The 19,547-nt window shown below is 32.1% G+C and overlaps 2 protein-coding genes across 2 annotated transcripts; one reads left to right on the plus strand and one right to left on the minus strand.

The window, feature by feature from the left end:
• Positions 1–442: 442 nt before the first annotated feature.
• Positions 443–12,918, plus strand: LOC115876057 (coiled-coil domain-containing protein 63). Its single transcript, XM_030891732.1, has 9 exons — positions 443–492; positions 3,957–4,223; positions 6,358–6,551; positions 9,127–9,484; positions 9,542–9,692; positions 9,852–9,943; positions 11,386–11,506; positions 12,550–12,653; positions 12,713–12,918. The coding sequence occupies exons 1-9, from the start codon at positions 448–450 to the stop codon at positions 12,746–12,748; spliced, it is 1,368 nt and encodes a 455-aa protein (XP_030747592.1). The 5' UTR covers positions 443–447; the 3' UTR covers positions 12,749–12,918.
• Positions 12,919–12,933: 15 nt separating this feature from the next.
• On the minus strand, positions 12,934–19,076 carry LOC115876058 (malate dehydrogenase, mitochondrial). The gene is made up of 8 exons (XM_030891733.1): positions 18,844–19,076; positions 18,393–18,562; positions 18,001–18,083; positions 17,564–17,715; positions 17,348–17,508; positions 16,771–16,846; positions 13,219–13,402; positions 12,934–13,162 (listed from the first exon to the last, which is right to left on the minus strand). The coding sequence occupies exons 1-8, from the start codon at positions 18,904–18,906 to the stop codon at positions 13,044–13,046; spliced, it is 1,008 nt and encodes a 335-aa protein (XP_030747593.1). The 5' UTR covers positions 18,907–19,076; the 3' UTR covers positions 12,934–13,043.
• Positions 19,077–19,547: the final 471 nt, after the last annotated feature.

Here is a 19,547-nt window from a genome sequence, read left to right on the forward strand (position 1 = left end):
TCCCCACATATACACATAAAATATTTTGTTCCTACATCTTTTCATTTTCGTATAATCAACCGAGGCGAATGAGGTGCGCCACCCTGTATAAGTTTTTTTAATTTGTTTATTATTAGATATTAAGGGGTTATTGAAAAAAAAATGAAATGTTGACTATAACCTACGCTAGAATATAGTAACAGTAGTATAAACATTATATAATTTTGAGTATCATTGTGTATCGACTAAACATATCTAAAATTATGGGATTTTATACATTTATAGACACGTGCAGTAATATAGTGCGCATGACAAATTATCCCCATGGAGTAGCCACAAAAGACATATCGATAAAACTTCCATTAAAAGTACAAAAGAAAATAGAATTTTTTAATTAATTAAATTTGCGGGTGCCTAACCATGATACAAGCAATGAATGCCACAGTTCATTCTACCACAGAAAGAGAAATGATTGCCATGGCTGAAGAGGAGCTAGCCAGACTTCAGCGACAGGTAAGTTTTAAAAATATTTTTAAAAATGATGGTGAGGGGAAGAAGAAAATGTTGATTCAGAAAGCAATATTAATGGTGATTTTTGAATATTTGTCGCTTGAGTGTAGCTTTATTATTGAGAAAATAAAATTTAAAAAATGTTGAAAGATGATTATTGTCGTATAAAAAATGTATTAAAAATACTGATTGGTTATTTTAAATATAACTTTACTTTACATGTTACGTTTCTGCATCATAGCCTCTAATAACTTAAAGCCTTATCTGCAATATCAAATTATTTAACGTATATGATCAAAAAACGGCGTTAGAGTTAACTTAGAAATGAAGATCTATATGACATCTTGTTAGGTATTGGCAGCGATCGAAGCTAACTTGACGCCGATTTTTTTTTATTATATTTTTTTATAATTATTAAATAAAGAAATTAATTTTATCTAATACAACGATGCAGTATATACATTTGCAGAATTTAATGTACCGTATGATCGAGAAAAACGGCGTCAGCGATGGCTATGAAATGAAGATTGCTGTCATTTTATATGTAAATTTTTATGGGAAATGTCATCGATTGTCATTTTCCAGCCAACTGGACGCCGTTTTTTTCGATCATACGGTATTTTTGTGACGGAATTTTTGACACTTTAATTTTTGCGGCTTTTTGTAACTTGTAACTCTGTTTTTGAAAACTATAGCTTTTAACATAAAACAGATATCTTAGTTATATCAGTTCCTCCTCGTTTTATTGGCAATATTTACAGAACTTTGCAGAACGGAATCTTACCCGAAATGAGAAAACATTACTTTCTTTTAGTGGCTGTAGAATGGGAGACATTTTACAGAAAGGACTATATTGCCAATTGTCATATACCTAATCTTACTATATGCAGGCAAAATATTGACTAACTGGATAAATGACAGTCTTTCTTCCCGAAATAACTGACTTTCTTTCCCCACACCATTTAGTTATTGCCAGTGGCGGATCCACGGGGGGCTTTGGGGGTTCAAGCCCCCCCCCCCCTTTATATAGATATTATTAATTTATTATGTCAGAAACGACTCAGGATATGTACTTTGAGTAAAGTTTTGTGTCTAGCCCCCCTCCCTCGAATCCTGTAACCGCTTCTAGTTATTGCACTCTCTGAATAACACTTGTAAAATGTCTCTTCTTCGTAAGATTTAATATGATTGATTGTACAGTGTGAGTGTTGAGAAAAAATAGAATAGTGGAACACAAGTCCTTCTTAGGTTGGGTTAGGTTAGGTTTGCTGGGGTTTGGGATCATATTTGATCCCTCACTCGGAGGCCTTGGGCAGATTGCGATACCCTTGTTATTGTTGTACCAAACCTTTCTCTCATTCTTTCTTTCCGTTAAAACACTTCCAGCTCTTTGCAAAGTTCCCGATGTCGCTGATGGTGATTTCTGCTGCTTCCTCTAGACCCTCCAAAAAACCTTGCCCTAAAATTTTAAAGCGTCGGTATTCCAATGCCGGACAGTGGCAGAGCAGGTGCTCTATGGTTTCTTCTTCCTCTCCGCATTCTCTGCAGTAGTCGTCGTCGGAAACTTTCCATCTCACGAGGTTTACCCCCGTGGGACAGTTTCCAGTGACGACACCTAAAATTATGCGTACTAGGTCCTTTTTGTGCTCTAGTAGTTGTTTTGTCTTTTTGCTATCTACCACTAGCCATAGTCTTCGAGCTGTAGCGCAGTCCTCACAATGTTGCCACGTCTCTTGCTGCTTGGCTTTGATGGCAGTTCCTATAGCCTCCTTCAGTGTGTTGATCATCACAAGTGGTGGGTCATCTGCCACGGCCTCTCCCCTGGCCCCGTCTTTGGCGAGTCTGCAGTGGGATTCTGTAAGCTCCGTAGCAAGAAATTTCCTGTCTAGCCTATGCTATTTGTATACGATTGATGAGTCACTAGACAAGAGAAGTGTTTACAGAATCGGGCCTCTGTCTGCTTCCTGATTGCCCACCACATTGCTGTGGCCTGTGGCCTAGCACCCAGCGCAGAGAGTAGCCCCGGCCTGACGCGGCCAGGACAGTGCTCCTCGGCATTCCATCACAGTTTTCGATCTCACTGATTGCATAGTGATGCTTCTTCAAGCGGCCAAGCTGTCAGAGTATATCTGATGAGTCATCAATCTGTATCCCCTATTGGTCTATCAGCAATTTTCTCTCGTATACAACTTGCCGCTTCCCTTATGGCGTAAATCTCTGCTTGTAGAACATTACAGCCGTCCGATAACCTTAAGGATCGTCGGAGGTCTAGATCCACCTTGCAGGATGGGACCCTGTACACCGTCGCTTAAGGTAGGATGTTTTACTTTCCGACACTGCGACATGCGATAACGACGTGCGATAAACTGTGGCGACGCGGATTGCGGGTTTGCGACAAACGTGTTTTCTTACCATGCGACACTTTAGTTCAGCAAATCGTTCGAAGCAGTGCAGTTTATTAAGATGAACGCTATTCGTCGTAATATTGCTGTGGTTCTTTTACTTTATGACGAAGAAGAAGAAAATTTAGCTCTACTGCTTCACGCTCCTGAACCTTTTCAGAAACATTCTGACATATACTCCGAGATATTTTTCCCTGCGTTGTTTGGCCACCTTATCCTTATATGAGTTTCTTTTCGTCTCCCAGAGAACTGGAAATGTACGTACACAATCTACTAAACGTTCGTTGAAGTCATCATCTCATGTTTGTGACATGGCAGAAAAAAAAACAAATAATTTAACCACCAAAAATTCCAAATAAATCGACGCCGATGCGGTGTATGCTACAAAAGAACTAGCAGCGATATCGTTCAGAAAAGATTTTATTTTTCTCGATGACGTGCCACAGCGACATCTGCGATGCCGCCATGTCGCTGCCGCAAGTCGATAGGTTAAACAACATACTAATTTGATTAGTGCTAGATTAAATTTACGGCACACCGTAGTGTCGCACGTCGTTGTCGCATGTCGCAGTGTCGGAAAAAAACAAATCCTCCGGTAAAACATCTTACCTTTACATAGCCTAACCACCAAATTTGGCCGCGATCGGGCGATATTAACTTTTGGCGTTTCTTACGTCAAAACTAAGTGTCATAGTGACACGTGTTGTACACAGCGGTCAAGTTGGCCTTGATCCAATCTACCAACATACCAAATTTCATTTAATTTAAATGGGACGATTTTTTCTAAGCCGTAGGCTGTCCGTACTACTTTTTATCTGGCCTGCTATATGACGTGTCGTGTCACAGACTTGAATTTTTACTCCCAGCGCGTGAATTTTTGAAGTTTCACTTCATAAATTAATCTAATTTTTCATCAGCTTACATCAAGGTATTGTACACTTAATGATTATAATTTTTGATCGTATTATACCAATACATGTTTATCTTTCACAATATCTGTTCTCTTAAAACTATTAACTTCTCTTGAAAATATTAACTTATGCAATTTTTAATTGTAATTTTCAGTTACGTATTATGGAAGATGATCGTAAAGCATTTTCTGAAGAAACAAACACCAAACTAGAAAAACAAAGAAAAATTATACAACGACTCAAAGATGAAAGAGCGAAGCTCTATGAAGACATAAACATTGCTACCTGTGATAACCAAAGAAGAAAAGATGAAAAATTATCTAAGGATATTTACAAACTGTTGAGCGTTTATGACGATTATTGTGAGAAAGTGAAAGTTCAAAAAGAGGATATCACGGAGATGGACATTCAAATTAAAAAGGTATTTTCTACTGTGCTTTTTATGCCCACTTGCACCGTTTGTATAAACTTTGTTTAAAGGCTAAACAGCGATTAACTATACATATTTTATTATAGTTAATTACTGTTTAGCCTTTAAACAAAGTTTATACAAACGGTGCAAGTGGGCATTAATGATATAGTTTAAGATGTCTTTCTGCAGGTTCAAATGTTTATACCGGGTCAGTGCCCAGATATTCACATTTGGATGTGAATGCCAGTATGCCATTGTATTAATAATATATTTCTTAATATTCTAAAACTAAATGTTAATTTTTCCATGACCTCCTGTATTTCCAAATATTTATACTTATAGTTTCTTCTACGCCGCTAAAACTGTTTAAAAGCGTTTAGTGTGCTCTTTTTTAGAATGAAAAAAAAGAAGAAAAAAATGTGCCTTTTTTAGAGCACATGCAGAATCTCTTTGCAAGTGCAAAAATTAATTTTAGTTGGTTAGCAGGTGCAACTTCTGTTGATTGGTTAGAATACCTTTTGATTTTTGATGGGAAAAATACCTTTGGGATCTTTTTCCACCCTTACTGCAAAGGCTCTAACTTGTTACCAATCCATCTTTGGATCTAAAACTAAATGTTAATTTTTCCTAGACCTCCTGTATTTCCAAATATTTATATTTATAGTTTCTTCTACGCCGCTAAAACTGTTTAAAAGCGTTTAGTGTGCTCTTTTTTAGAATGAAAAAAAAGAAGAAAAAAATGTAGAATACCTTTTGATTTTTATGGGAAAAATATCTTTTGGACCTTTTTCCACCGTTACTGCAAAGGCTCTAACTTGTTACCAATCCATCCTTGGATCTAAAACGCATAACTTATCACATTTCGAATAATGCATTGTATCTTTACCACTAACTGAAAGTATGTCCTGAGTAGATAGAGTTGTGCAGTGTCCTCAGTATGGAAGACTAAGAATGCTAAGTAGCTAAATTATAGGTAGACTTAATGGCTTATCTTGATGCAATTATTGCATTATATTACAGTGTATCTCAGATGATTAATACTTTTTATATGGTTTGATACAGTTTTAAAATACAATTTAATCCTGACTGAAACATATCTTCGTCAAAATTATTTTCTAAAGATTCGCCAAGAGTTCGACAGAGAGTATTATATTTTTTAACCCATGGTATACTGATGTTTCCAAAACCAAAGCAGGGACAGGGATAGGAATATTTGGGCCGAAAACTAAATACTCCGAACCAATGGGCACCTACCCTAGTATCCTTCAGGCAGAAATTAACGCTATCGAAAGATGCGTTCAATTTATCTTAGATAGGAACTATCGAAAACAGGAAATTGACACCCTATCCGATAGTCAAGCAGCACTAAACGCGATCAACTCAGTAACCATCAATTCGAAGTTGGTCAAAGAATGCCTAGGAAAACTCAACAAATTAGGCAAAGAAAATAACTCGGAAAATAAAGTCCTTCTACTCTGGGTGCCCGCTCACCAAGTGATAGAAGGCAATGAAAAAGCAAACGATCTAGCTAGAAAAGAATCGAACACTCCACTAACTGGACCAGAACCGTTCTGTTTTCGAAACGGTAACCAACTGGAAGCGGAACTGAAGAATCTGGAAGACTCCATCCGTAACTTGGAATGGGTATCCTCCAACGGTCTAAAACCCTCGAAAAAGTTCCTCAGAACTTAAGACCGAGAGATAAAAAGGTTTTCCTTGAGTTAAGTAAAAACAATCTTCGGATTGTCAGGGGGTTTCTAACAGGACATTGTCTCCTCAACGAATACCTCAGTAGACTGAAGCTGAGAAACAACGGCGAATGCAGATTCTGTGGGGAAAATGGGGAAATGGAGGACACTAGAACACCTTATCACTGAGTGCGCCGAGACGACGGCCATTCGTGCCATGAACTTTGGTACGGCTGATGACGAGGATGAAGAGCTGGCTTCTGTGGAGCCGTCTCAGATACTGGCTTTTGTTAAAGCCCTGAAACTCTATGATGAGTTATAACTCGTTATAACTCAAGAAAGGGATCACAATAGATCTGTAAGGTCCCGGTGATTAACTCTCCTCCTAAACATTCTACATTCTACATTCATCTTTTTTAATTGTGCTTTCTATATTGCTTAATAACAATTTTTAGTTGGAGGCTGATATCAGAAGTCTTCGACCAAAAAGTTCAATTACCGATAATCATTTTCAAAGTCAATTAACTACGGGACAAAAAACTGTAAAAATGCTTCAAAATCGTCTAGATAATATGGTAAAAAAATTCTGTGCAATTCTGGCAAGTAATAAAGAGCTAAGAGAAGAAATAGATCATTTATTAAAAGAAAGGTAGGTATAATAATATTTAATTTCAAAATTAATTTTTTAACGATTGTGCAAATCTGTACAGAAATATTTAGATCACCTGTCTAATTTTCATCATGCTGTAAGAAATTTCGCGATCAAACCAAGTCTTGATGACATTTGCATACTTGCCAGAATTTTTTATTCGGAATGAAAGTATCTTTTTTCCAGCAAAGCTCTTCAAGCCCTATCAACATGCCGAGTTTCAGCCCTCTAGCTCACATAGGGCCCGAGATACGATGCTCCAAAGACCAGGGCCGGTGGAAGGGAAATATTGAGACCGGGCGAGTACCATATCTGGCGCCCCCCTCCCCAATAGTTATAATAACTCTTTCTTTCCTTCAATAGCATACTTTAACTACAACTAAGCATATTTATACTACTTTAACAATAAATGTTTACTTAAAGAAACTTCAAAATTCTTCTCTCTGTTCAATCTTAGTCTATATGGTTGTTGTTTTTTCTACACCGGGTGCGTCTCAAAAATGACTCACCCCTATAACTTTTTAATTTTTTTTTAGATAAAAAATCCAGATTTGGTATGTTAGTATATGATTAGCTTGATCGATGTATTCAACATTTTTGCTTAAAAAATCGTATTTTAAATTTCAATCTAGAATGGCATGTGTTAAAAACACTGATTTAATACTTAATTTAAACAAGGAGCCTTGGAAAAATAGATTTGATCATCTAATATTTTTCGTGTCTTGTCCAGGCCGGTTATAAGATGCCCGAATCGTATTTTTAATCATATCTTAATTTTTTCAAATGGAACAAAGGTGGCTCATTTGTAAATTTGGAAAAAGCATTTTTTACGAATAATTTGAAACCACACACTTGGTGTGTTTCGAGACAAATTGTTCGCCGTTATGAACCGCATGTTACAATTTCAAGTAAACCATATGAGAAAATGCCAACAGTTGACATATGATGTCATTTTATTCAAAGTGTCATTTTCTGTTGCATAAAGTAAGAAAAAGAAATATACCAAGCGTGCTATTTAAAAATCAAAAATTGTAGTAATTTCCGGTGAAACAGGAAGTGAACAAAAACAATTGAATTTGTCAATTAATCCTAATTTATGTCATATAATAACCACAGATAACACATAATCCAAAATTATGTGTTATCTGTGATAATAACATACAAAATATCGTTTTATCTGAAAAAATTAAAAAAGTTATAGGAGTGAGCCACTTTTGAGACGCACCCGGTATATAGATTTATAAGAAATAGAATTCCAACTTCGGCAGTCTCGTTCTGGTATAAGTGATCTTTGGAAACATTAGTATTTAGTTGCAAGAAGTTGCATTATTTTTCTCGTTTGTAGTGAGTATTTAAGAAAAATTTCCTCTTTTTCACAATCGATTATTTCGTGCAGAATCAGTATATGATCAGACAGTTTTGTCGGCTTCAAAATGAGGATCAGCCAGTGTTTGAAATGTATTTCTTTGTGTAATTTCTCTAATGAGAAAATTCTACTACCATTTTCCCTGTATTACTACATATTCAATCCGGAACAATCAAAACCACCAAAAGATTGATATCTTTTCCCACTACTGCTAATAAATTAATTTAATTAATGAGGCAAACTTATAAGCTTTTTTTGATAATAAGGATATCGGGATCCTCTTCAGCTTCTTGCGAATGAATATTTGCCTCATATAATGTTAGGGCATCAGCCATTAATAACAAATAAAGGTTGAGGGTAGTAGAAAAAGTGCGATTTTGAGCGGTCAGTGTAAAACTGTCAATTTTGCCGGCCCTTGACCCAAAACAGTTTGTTTAGAAATTTATAAAAACGAGATTTATAGAAAGAAGGGTTATTTACAAAAAGTTGTTAGTTTTTGAGTTAAAAATAAAATACCACGAACAAATCAAATTTATATTTTTTTATTTTATTTTGTTTAAGATTCTTCCACGAAAATGAATTCCCAAATCCCAGTTTCGAATAGAGCACCCAAAAAATATATAGAAAAGAAGAAATCAAAACTATCCCAAAGCTTTCGTGCTAAGGATTTTTTTTGATCATAATTTCAGTAAACTATAATAGGATATAGTAGTGTTTTTGTTTAGTCAGATATTTCTTCCCTATGTGGTATGGTAATTGCTAATATTTTATTTATTATTGATCTGGTTTTTCATTACTATTTGTTTAGATTACTGTTTTTAAATATTTTAGTTGCCGTCGCGGCGCCCCTCGCATGCGGAGCCCCGGGCGGCCGCTAGGGGCGCCCGGCCCTTCCGCCGGCCCTTCCAAAGACCCATCTAAAGACCCCATCGAATTTTTACTCCCATCGCGCGTAAAGAAGTTTCACTGCAATAATAAAAATATATTTTACCTGGACCACCATTCTTAAAATTCCTTTCATAGACACAGGACACAGATCTAGTACAGACGTATTTTATTTAAGATTCTATGCAGCATGCTATATTATACCAAAGACTTGCGGTAAAAAGTATCAAGAAAAACTGGAAATCTGAAAAACAGCAAAAAACGATTATTTTTTATCGAACATATGTTTTTATTTATTTTTTTAATGAAAAAGATACCTTACAGAAATCATTTCAATGAAATATGGGAAAAGTTGTTGAAGGATGTCAACGCCGGTAAAAAATATATGGTCGACCTAATAGAACAAGCCATCATTGCGTTCGATCAACGAGAAGAATGGTGTTCTAAACTGATTGCTCTAAAGAAGAGAACGGAAATGGACTTTGTGATACACTCCGAAGAAATGAGAGAAATCCAGAGGCGCCTAGATCATTATATGACCCTAAGAGAGTTCTTATGCGTCAAAGGACAAAAACGAATTTTGAAAGATTTAGAAGAAAAAGAACGTTTAAAAAAAGAATCTCAAATACAGGACCTCGAAAATCAGCTACACGTTTACGAAGAAACACTAACAAAAATTCAAGTATTTAAATCTTAATTAAATATATGAAGATATCTACACAATAACGTTATTTTTTAGACGTTTTGCAATGAAGAGGATATAGAAAGAATTGCTTCTCAATTTTTAAAACAGGAGGAAGAAAATTTTGCACTCTTTAACTATGTTAATGAGCTTGGACATGAGTTAGAAACATTAAGCACAGCAGTAGATGACATTCATGAAAAAATTGGTTAGATCTTAATAAACCCTAAAAATATATCCGCGATCTTCATATTCCATAATACAATATGATTAAACATTTCTATGGTTAATCTGGCTTTGTCCGATGACAAAAATGAAGAAATTAGTATTTCTGAGTTTTACTGGAATTATTACATAATTTTTTTAGATGAGCAGATAGAGATAAGTGCGGAAAAAGCTAAGCAACGACAACATACGATAACTTCCCTCCAAGAAGATTTAAAAATAGCAACACAACAAGTAAGCATTTTACTTACCTAATTTTACTTATAAAATGACACCGATCTTCATTTCATAGCCGTCGCTGACGCAGTTTTTTTTCGATCATATTTTATATATCCCACACACACATCACATACGACATGGAGTATTGTAGCTAAACTAATATGATTAGATTTTTGCAAATTTAAGTTTTGGGTTTGGTTTGGTTTGAAAGACTATTAGAGCTACAATTTAAAAATATTTTTACAAGATACGGAATGTCCCAAATAAATATCAAATGTTATAGTTGTATTTTTTAAAATGCAACACCCTGTATATTATTTTATTTTTAGACTCTACGAATGAAAGAAAGGTAAATTTAATTAAGGTTTATCATACTTAAACCTTGCCGTTTTTGAAATCGATTCAATTTTGCGAAATTGTAGTAAAAATTTTAAGGCTCCATTTCTCCAAGGGTATTGAAGTTTTTAAAAATATTTACTAAAGTTTATTTATAGATCAGATATTGTGTTACAATAATAAAAACAATACTACCTTACGGAGTGTCTAAAAATGTATTTTAAATTACTAGGTTTAAACGGCAATAATTTGCCCTATTTAAATAGAACACCCTGTATATTTGACGATAATCAAATGCAAATTTAATTGTCTATCAAATTGTATTATATACCTTTTTACCTATATATCTTCAAGTTTTCCTAGAAAATACATTTTTTATAATTTAGACCTCATTTATCTCATGTCATCAATCAAAAATGTCAATATTCCATGGGTATATTGATTAAATGAGGTTTCAAATTAATGCGCTATATCTCTAAAAAATGCATTTTTAGAGATAGGTAAAAAATGGTATAATACAATTTGATAGATAATTAAATTGTGCAACTGATTCTCGTAAAACACACAGGGTGTTCCATTTAAATTAAAGAAGTTATTGCCGTTTAAAGCTAGTCATTATTTAAAATAAATTTTAGACACTCTGTATAAGGTAATATAATTTTTATTATTGCAACACAAAATTTCGTAAATAGAAAAACTTCAGTAGGTACAATACTTGGTTTTAAAAATTTAAATACGCCTAGAGAAATGAAAAATTGTTACTGCATTTTGACAAAAACCTAAATATTTCATAAATGGTAAGATTAAAATGCGGCAAACCTTAAACAAATTTACATTTATTTTAATTGTAGGAAAATGTAATGATATACAGGTTGTTCCATTTATAAAATACCACTTTGTTTTTTTATTTATTCGGGACAGTCTGTATGTTGTAAAAATATGTTTAAATTGTGTCTCTAATAATTTCTCAATCAGCATTATGTGATTCCTAAATTACCACAATTCAAAACAAGTATCCCTTAAAATAAATGACTGCAATTAAAGAAATTGCTTGATTAAAGACGTGATGTTTTATATTTATTCAATATCGTACATATTACTCTTCTGTTTATGCTCAATAGGCAAACAATGATGAAGGCGACGTTAAGAACACAGAACAAGACATCTTGAAAGTATTGCATGGAATTGAGGAAGTATTTCGAATTATTGATTGTGATAGAGGTCCCATATTGAAATTACTAAGTAATAAGTTATTATATTGTAATCGCAAAACATTTTCCGATGCACGTCATCATCAATCATATCGACATTGACACTAAAGTCTATAAACTTGTATAAACCTGACTAAATGAAATTTTGCCAAAAATGTTTAAATTTGTTGTATAATCTAAGATACCGGGCAGCTCTTCATTTGACTTTATAGAGCAAATGATTGTAACAGATATTTTATTTAGATTAAAGCTGCAAAAATTAGTTTAAACCGAATTTTATTATCGCTATGTTGGTCACACTGCGCCGTTTTCAGCAAGGTTGTCGTTTATTATTTGACAATTATCCTAATGTCAGTCATTATTTTGTATCATATCCTAGCCTATTTTCATAGTCTTTTTTTTTAAATTGTACTATTAAGCACAAACAGTTCTTTGAAGAAGTAAAGTTTCGAGTTTTTGTGTTGCATTTCTTGAAATCGTGTGCTGAATATGCCGAAGCAACAGTTAAACAGTCAAAGCAAAGAGCTTGTAGCTTCCCTGAAAAACTATTTTGAACGAGAACGTGACAATAAAGGTCCTTTATTATCCTTGGCTGCAGTCAAGGGTAGGCAAAATAAGTTTGATTGATAAGCACATTACACCACTTTCAAAGTTCTGTGATTCTTAGTTTGTGCATTAATAGGTAGCACCCTCTTACTTGTTATTACCACTTATGGCGTCATAAGATGTACATCAATAAATAAATAACCCATAATAACGCTTAGAATAATCTTCATAATGGACTAGTTTTTGCCAATATGTAATAAGTAAAATAAGCTATAAAACAAATAAATCAATTAATAACTAAAATATTAGTTATTAAATTAAAATTAAAACGTAAACGTCTTTAAAAAATGATATAATAAATATATTGTTTGTCACTTTTAAATTAAAATTCGTCTCATAAATCCATCACAATCTGGCAGCGCTGTCGCTTGTCACTCAAAGTTGATCACGTGCATCGGAAATTGTTTTGCGATTACCATATGTGCCAATTACTGCCCTACTTGTATTGATTGTTATTTATACTTCCAGGTGAAAACTCAGAAATTAACTTATTTAATGTTAAGATTTATTTGGGCACCATAGAAAAGAAACTTTCAAGTATTATTACAGAATTATATTTTGCAGAGAAATCCGTAAATATATTATCAGCAATTATTTCACGCTAAAAATAAACCGATTATTTTTGTTTCAGATGCTAAAGAACGGCAAGAAGGCAATAGGATACTGATCACATCAAAACTTCTTAATAAATATTTTTATTTTAACATAGTATATTACATAAATCGTGAGATGTTTGACTTAAAACAACAAATACGAAAAAAATACTTCAAGTTTCAAGTAATTCACTGAATAAATGATTAAAATGCAAATATCTTCCCTTCTGCATTTAAATCCCTAAAAATAAAAATAAAACGGTCATATAAAATTTCGTTTAAAAAGTAGTTACCCGTTTAGGACCTAGAGGTAACCATATACTATTTGTATTTGTTTGTGTAAAAGGATTTTTTTTTTGTAAAGTTTGTTTACTTGTTGGCGAATTCGACTCCAGCTTGAATGTTCTTTTTCAATTCGGGAATGGCCGCTTTCAATAATTGTTGTTCATAGTCACTGAGGTTTCCTAATCCTAGGTTCTTTTCGATACCTGTTAAAAAACAGACATTTATAATAATAATAGCAGTTTTTATCAAAGAAATATACCATTTTTGCCTAGTATCAAAGGAGTTGAAAAATATTCTGCTTCTGTGACATCGGAAATGACGTAGGCGGGTTCAATAACGTTCGATTCTCCGTTCAGTCCTCTCAATAAAGAGTTGGCGAAACGCGCTCCAGCATAGGCCATTGACAATGTAGCTGATCCAGCTCCAGCTTTGGCTTTAACAACCTGTAAGTTAATACAAATAAGAGAGTTTACAACTTATTTCTTAGTATTGTTAATTATTGGAAAATCTGAAACCATGTGTGGTAGGTATAGACTTGGTGCATTTCAGTTGATTTCAACAAATTCCGACCGCAGCGCACTCTACGGCAGAAATCAGGAATTATCAATAAATAGTTCACGCCGCCGTCATGTCGATGGCATTAAAATAATATTGAAATCGGGGTTTTGTCATAATATTTAAGTAATTTAGTTTTTTGCTAGTGCAGTTATTGAGACTATAGAACACTCAGGTACGAGGTTTGTGTGATGTAACACTGTTTCGTGTAGTTAAAAATAAGTGGAAAAGAATTCAAACTAGGTGTCTTCTTGTGTTGTGACTTGTGAATTTCAAATGTTAATAAAATTGCCCAAGAAAATGTTAACGCGTAAAGGAGAGCGTAATTAGGGCGTTGTTGGGTGCAATAACATTCAATAACTCAACTTTCCCGGATATTCAACTCTCCCGAAACAACATTTTATAGCTTCATAGTTCCTCACACCGATTTGGTCAAAAGCAAAAACGGATTCAAGCAGTTCGACGAAACAAGTTAGTAAACAGAGCTGTGATAAGTATTTTGCAAATGTACTTCAAGTAATAAGTATTAAGTAATTGAAATTCCAAATCTACTTACAATATTAAGTATAAGTATTTTACGAAAGTACTTGAAGTAATAAGTATTTTACTTAAAACCAATTATTCAAGTATAAGTAGTAAGTACATACCTTAAAAATACTTGGCGTTCTAGCCGAAATAGCTCCAATTATGCCCCACTAGCAAAACCGGTGATAAAACTATGTTCGCTACCGTAGAACTCATAATTTTTAACAACTGGAATAATAAATTATAATACAAGTTAGACCTTCTGAAGATATCAAAATATTTACCTTTTTATTTTTTTTTGTTTAGAATTTCCACAAATTATACTTTCTAACACTTAGAATAATTATATACTATTTTTTCGTTTACTCGCCATTTAAACCCGTGTATTTGTATGTGTTCGTTATTTATGATATTCTCGGGCGGTGGCAGCACCGGCGGAGAATGCACCAAGCCTATAACATTTGTATGTACAACTTTTGATTTTTAAATGGCAACATCGGTATTTTTTTACTTTATTCAATAGAAAGATACTCTGAATAGAATGACATATCACATGTTAAGTTTTAATATTCCGGCTAACAAAAATCGTATTTTAAATTTCAATCTAGAGTACTATGGCTGTGTTAAAAACACTAATTTTTTACCAATGAGTCTTGGAAAAATAAATTTGTTTAACAAGAGTAGCTCATTAGCATATTTGGAAAAGGCATTTTTATACAAATAATTTGGTCCCTCGCACTTGATATTTTGAATAAAATTGTTACGAATCGCATGTTGCCTGTTATGTCATAAATTAATGTACTAAATCTAATTTTTTTTATCCGAAAAATAAAAAAAAGTTATAGGGGTGAGCCACTTTTGAGAAGCCATATATAGTATATATATATATATATATATATATATATATATATATATATATATATATATATATATATATATATATATATATATATATATATATATATATATATATATATATATATATATATATATATATATATAATATTTTATAAACTATTCATATATATATATATATATTAGGTATAATATTTTAAAAACTATTCAGGTTTTGATATTCCTTGAAATGGAAAATTGTGGTAAAATCCGCTATGCAAAAAATACTGTATTCCATAAATATACAAAACTAAAGTAAAAAGTAAAAATATATTTGTATCGCCCTGTTTAAATATATTTTTAAAAATATATTTAAAATGTATGTGCGCAAATATTCGTAGGATATTTTACAAAAATTATTGCAATGAAAATTTCAAGTAGTCCTTTCCAATTCCTTTTTTCAACACTTGGTAACTATGGGTGTTCCAGAAATAAGTGCAAGGGGTGGTAGATCTCCATAAAAGAAACATATTTTCTCTTTATCGTTTTTCAAATACACCAAAATAACGGAGTTGAAAATTTAAAAAAAAAAGATTTTTTGCTAAAATTTTGAGAACCACTGGATCTTTTCTGGATTTTCTTTTTTGTTGTTTTTCTTCTTTTTTTTTCTTATCTTTTGATATGTTGCCATATTATCAAGAAATTATGTTTTTTAACTTAAAACTAAAAATATTTCCAATTTTTTTTTTCAAAAAATTCCAAAATTTAAAAAAAATGCGCAAAAAATACCTCATAGGCGTGTTTCTGACGCGGAAATATACTACCAGTTAAAATACTTGCACTTATTTCTGGGACACTAAAATTTTATGGGGGTATATAATTTTAAACTTAACCAAAAAATTTTCCGTGGCGTATTTTTGGATCTGAAAAAATTTTGAATTTTCAATTTTTTTTTTCGCAAAAAAACCCTCATAGGCGTGTTTTTGGGGTTGAACTATACTACCAGTTAAAATACTTGCCCTTATTTCTGTGACACCCTGTATATATGACTAGCTTATCAATTCGCTAAAATTATCCTTCACTACGCGATTCTAAGACTCACTGATATTTTATTTTAATTGTTTAAATTTTTATTCGTGCAACAATTTTGGAAGAGTTTACTTACATGTAGAACAAATAAATGTAAATCATGCTTTGGATATAAGAAGTGGAACATTAAAATTAGAACATCTTATTTTCTAATATCCATGTTCAATATGAAAACCAAATAAATGTTTAATAATTAGGTTTTCACTACAATAAAATTAATATTTCTTTTTCCACAATACCTTTTCTACAATAAAATTATTAATTTTATTGTAGTGAGAGAGCAATTTTTTAAAGAGAATATTAATAAGTAATAATGTAACAACTGTATGTAAAAATTAAATCAAATTAATTAGAATTTTACACGTAATTAAATAATTTGAAAACTCAGTTGGCATAAGATAGTAAAACAAATACATAATAACTATTTAATTTGAATATTTAAAAATTGAAAAACCCTCATATTTTTAAATATTTGAAATAATAATACATTTATAATGAACAATTTAAAACATTTCAATATTTATATAAATAACAGGGAATATACCAAAAACCAGAGTTAAAAATTATCAAAAACACTGTCAAAAATAAAAGCAGGTAAATGGATTTTTTAAGATCCAATATCTTTTTCCAAGCAATTCTCAATCTTAGCAACTCCAAATAAACTGTCTAAAAAATCTCTAAATACAGTATAATTTTGGGATTATACGTAATGGGTTTTTATTGTATATATGTTATCTATTTCCTTTTTTTATTGTGACTCATTTTAATAAAATTGATTTATAACAATTAATAATATAAGTCCACCTACCTCAGTACCAGCTTCTTGGATTCTTGTGGTCAAGGCTTTTAGTTGGTCCTCTGGAAAACTTACTGATGGGGTAGCTCTAAGAAATAGAAAGTTAAATATTAACTTACTTAAAACCTACATTAATCCAGAGAACGTATCAATTTACAATATCTTCAGTGAAATGTCTTAAACTGATAACTCCATTTTTTACATTAATTAAAGAATACGTTTAATATATAATTTTTACGTTAAAATATTGAGTTTTATTGTTCCCCAACAAATATTATTGTTATCTCTTATCATATTAATGCATGAATATACTTCTAAACTATACATGTGTAAGTATGTTTGCTCTCCTGTAAAATTAGAAACAATGGAGTTGTTTAACACATTTCATAGACAATATACGTTAATAAAAACTAGAGGAGAATATGAAAAAATAGTAGTTTCATTTTAATTTTTAAGTGCAAGATCTACTTTATAAATTAGCTTATAATTTTATTAAGATAACAGATAAAAAACCTTGAATAAACTTATAAACAAAGAAAAAATCAATAAGTAAATACATTTATCTCTTAATAAAAGGAAAATAACATACCTTGAAATCAAAGGAATAATGGTCACACCAGAATGACCTCCAATAACAGGTATGTTTACATCTTTAGGATTTAATCCTTTGGCTTCAGCAATGAAAGTGTTAGCTCTTACAATATCTAAAGTTGAAATACCGAAGACACGTCTGGGGTCAAGTTTTCCAGCCTGTGTAATACAGATTGAACATGACTTCATAAGAAATTGTAATATGCTAATTTACCTTTTTCAATACTTCGCACGCAATTGGTACAGCTGAATTAACCGGATTGGTGATTATACCAATCAATGCATTAGGAGCAACCTGAGCTGCTGCTTTTGCAAGATCCCTCACAATTCCAGCATTTGTGTTAAAGAGATCATCTCTAGTCATTCCTACATAAAGTTAAATACAATGTAATTATTGCTTTCATATCACCCTATTTAATGATTACACAGTTTTTAACATATTAACTTTATCAATGACCTGACCTCATATCAATAGAAAAAAATAGAAAAATATTTATTGCACTAAAAAAATATATCAATTACACAAAGATAAAATTGAATCAAATTAGACATTTTCCCAGTCCTTCAGAAAATTCTATTTATATAAATTGTAGTAAATATGTTTACAGTAATTTCTCTATCAGAAAAGTGCCAAAAGATTTGTTTACTTACCAGGTTTCCTGGGAACACCAGCTGGAATTATAATAACATCAGCATTTTTCAAGGCTTCCAAAAGATTATCTGGTCCATTGAACCTATAATAAATAATGTTATATAGCAAGGTATAAGTGTAGAAGCAGTTAAAGAGCACATGGGAAAAATTATAAGTCCATTTTTTTGCTAATTTGGTTTAAATGCATAATATTTTCCGTTTTAAAAAACAACATCTTTTGGTCCCTAAATAAATGGGAATATTGATAGTCACATAGAAACAGGCATTTAAAAATGGAAAAAACCATAATAGTCCATGCGTAGTTTGGGTAAAAAACGCTTTCCTGGACATTATCATTTTTGGACATTCATCGTTTTTTCCGTGTGCTCTTCAGTTGTAAAATAAGTAATACCCTTTAACTTTCGCTGCGGTCTCAATATGAGACAAATCAGCAGCTACACCTGGGGTGTGTACAATATCATACAAAGATAATTCAGAAACAAGGGGATTGATTTTCAACAGTAAAGAAAGTGGTTGCCCAATTCCTCCTGCAGCTCCACATACGGCGACTTTATAATTGTTCTGTAAATACACAAAAGAGTATACTTGAATTCCAGTAAATACTATATCATTATAGATTGCATAACACAAACAATCAAGAACTATTTTTATTGAAACTATTAATAGATATGGGTGTTATAAATTTTCAAAAATATTAAATTACAACTAGAATATGTCAATATCCTATAAGAATTTAATAGTTGTATACTATTTCTATAAAAACCAATTATGTGTTACATCAGAGATAACCTCCAGAGAGTACCTTTAAAAAATAAAATCTATAATTAAAGACATTTTCGTACCTGCTTGGAAGTTGAAAAATTTCTGGCAGAAATAAGAGTTGGCCTGATACACCTGGAAAACATTTTTTTTATGTTTTATCAATAAAAAATTAAATTTCCAGCAAAAAGTCCTTGCTGCTATTAGTGAACTCGACCTTCTAGGACAAAATTGTCAAATGCGTGCCGATTTTTCATATATTTAAAAAAAAAACATGTGATTTTTGCACATCTGTCAACTGATTACTTTTCATATGCTTTTGATGCGCCCGCGCCTACATCATATATAACCTAGGAAAAGAATAGAGAATATGGCTAGCTAGGGTTGAGCAGACAAGGGTTGAGCCAAGCCTTCCAACTTCCAAGTTCCAAGTAAGTGTTAATTTACGTCATTACTTTTTCCAAGAATGGTCGTTAATGCATTTTTTATTTAAAGTTGATTTATGTATATTTTTTAATTACATTAAATTTTAATTAAAACGTTCGGTAAAACTAAATATATTTTTTGTGTAAAAAAATAGTTTTTCATGTTTTTTACACACCCATCCTTGTATCTTTCATATTTTCATTTCTTATTTTTTTATATATGATCAGTTTATCATTTTATTACATTATAAGTTAGATTTTTTTGTAGTTTTCTACGGGACGTACGGTAATTTGCGGTAATTTGTTTGGATATTATAAGCAGATTATAAACATTACCTGGCATTGCTTTGGTTATTACATGC

The sequence above is a fragment of the Sitophilus oryzae genome, unplaced genomic scaffold (genome assembly GCF_002938485.1).
Source record: "Sitophilus oryzae breed Bouriz unplaced genomic scaffold, Soryzae_2.0 scaffold_1396_pilon_pilon, whole genome shotgun sequence".
Classification (NCBI taxonomy): Eukaryota; Metazoa; Arthropoda; class Insecta; order Coleoptera; family Curculionidae; genus Sitophilus; species Sitophilus oryzae.

Bases quoted from the DNA above. Each gene is read 5' to 3' on its own strand.
- LOC115876058 (XM_030891733.1), bottom strand. From the start codon at position 18,906: ATGTTTTCCAGGTGTATCAGGCCAACTCTTATTTCTGCCAGAAATTTT. The intron at 17,509-17,563 runs GTAAATTAGCAT...TGTATTACACAG, and splicing joins CGTGCGAAGTATTGAAAAAG to GCTGGAAAACTTGACCCCAG. The intron at 16,847-17,347 runs GTATGTTATTTT...TCTATTTCTTAG, and splicing joins ATTATTCCTTTGATTTCAAG to AGCTACCCCATCAGTAAGTT.
- LOC115876057 (XM_030891732.1), top strand. From the start codon at position 448: ATGATTGCCATGGCTGAAGAGGAGCTAGCCAGACTTCAGCGACAG. The intron at 9,485-9,541 runs GTATTTAAATCT...GTTATTTTTTAG, and splicing joins AAACACTAACAAAAATTCAA to ACGTTTTGCAATGAAGAGGA. The intron at 11,507-12,549 runs GTAATAAGTTAT...TTATACTTCCAG, and splicing joins TCCCATATTGAAATTACTAA to GTGAAAACTCAGAAATTAAC.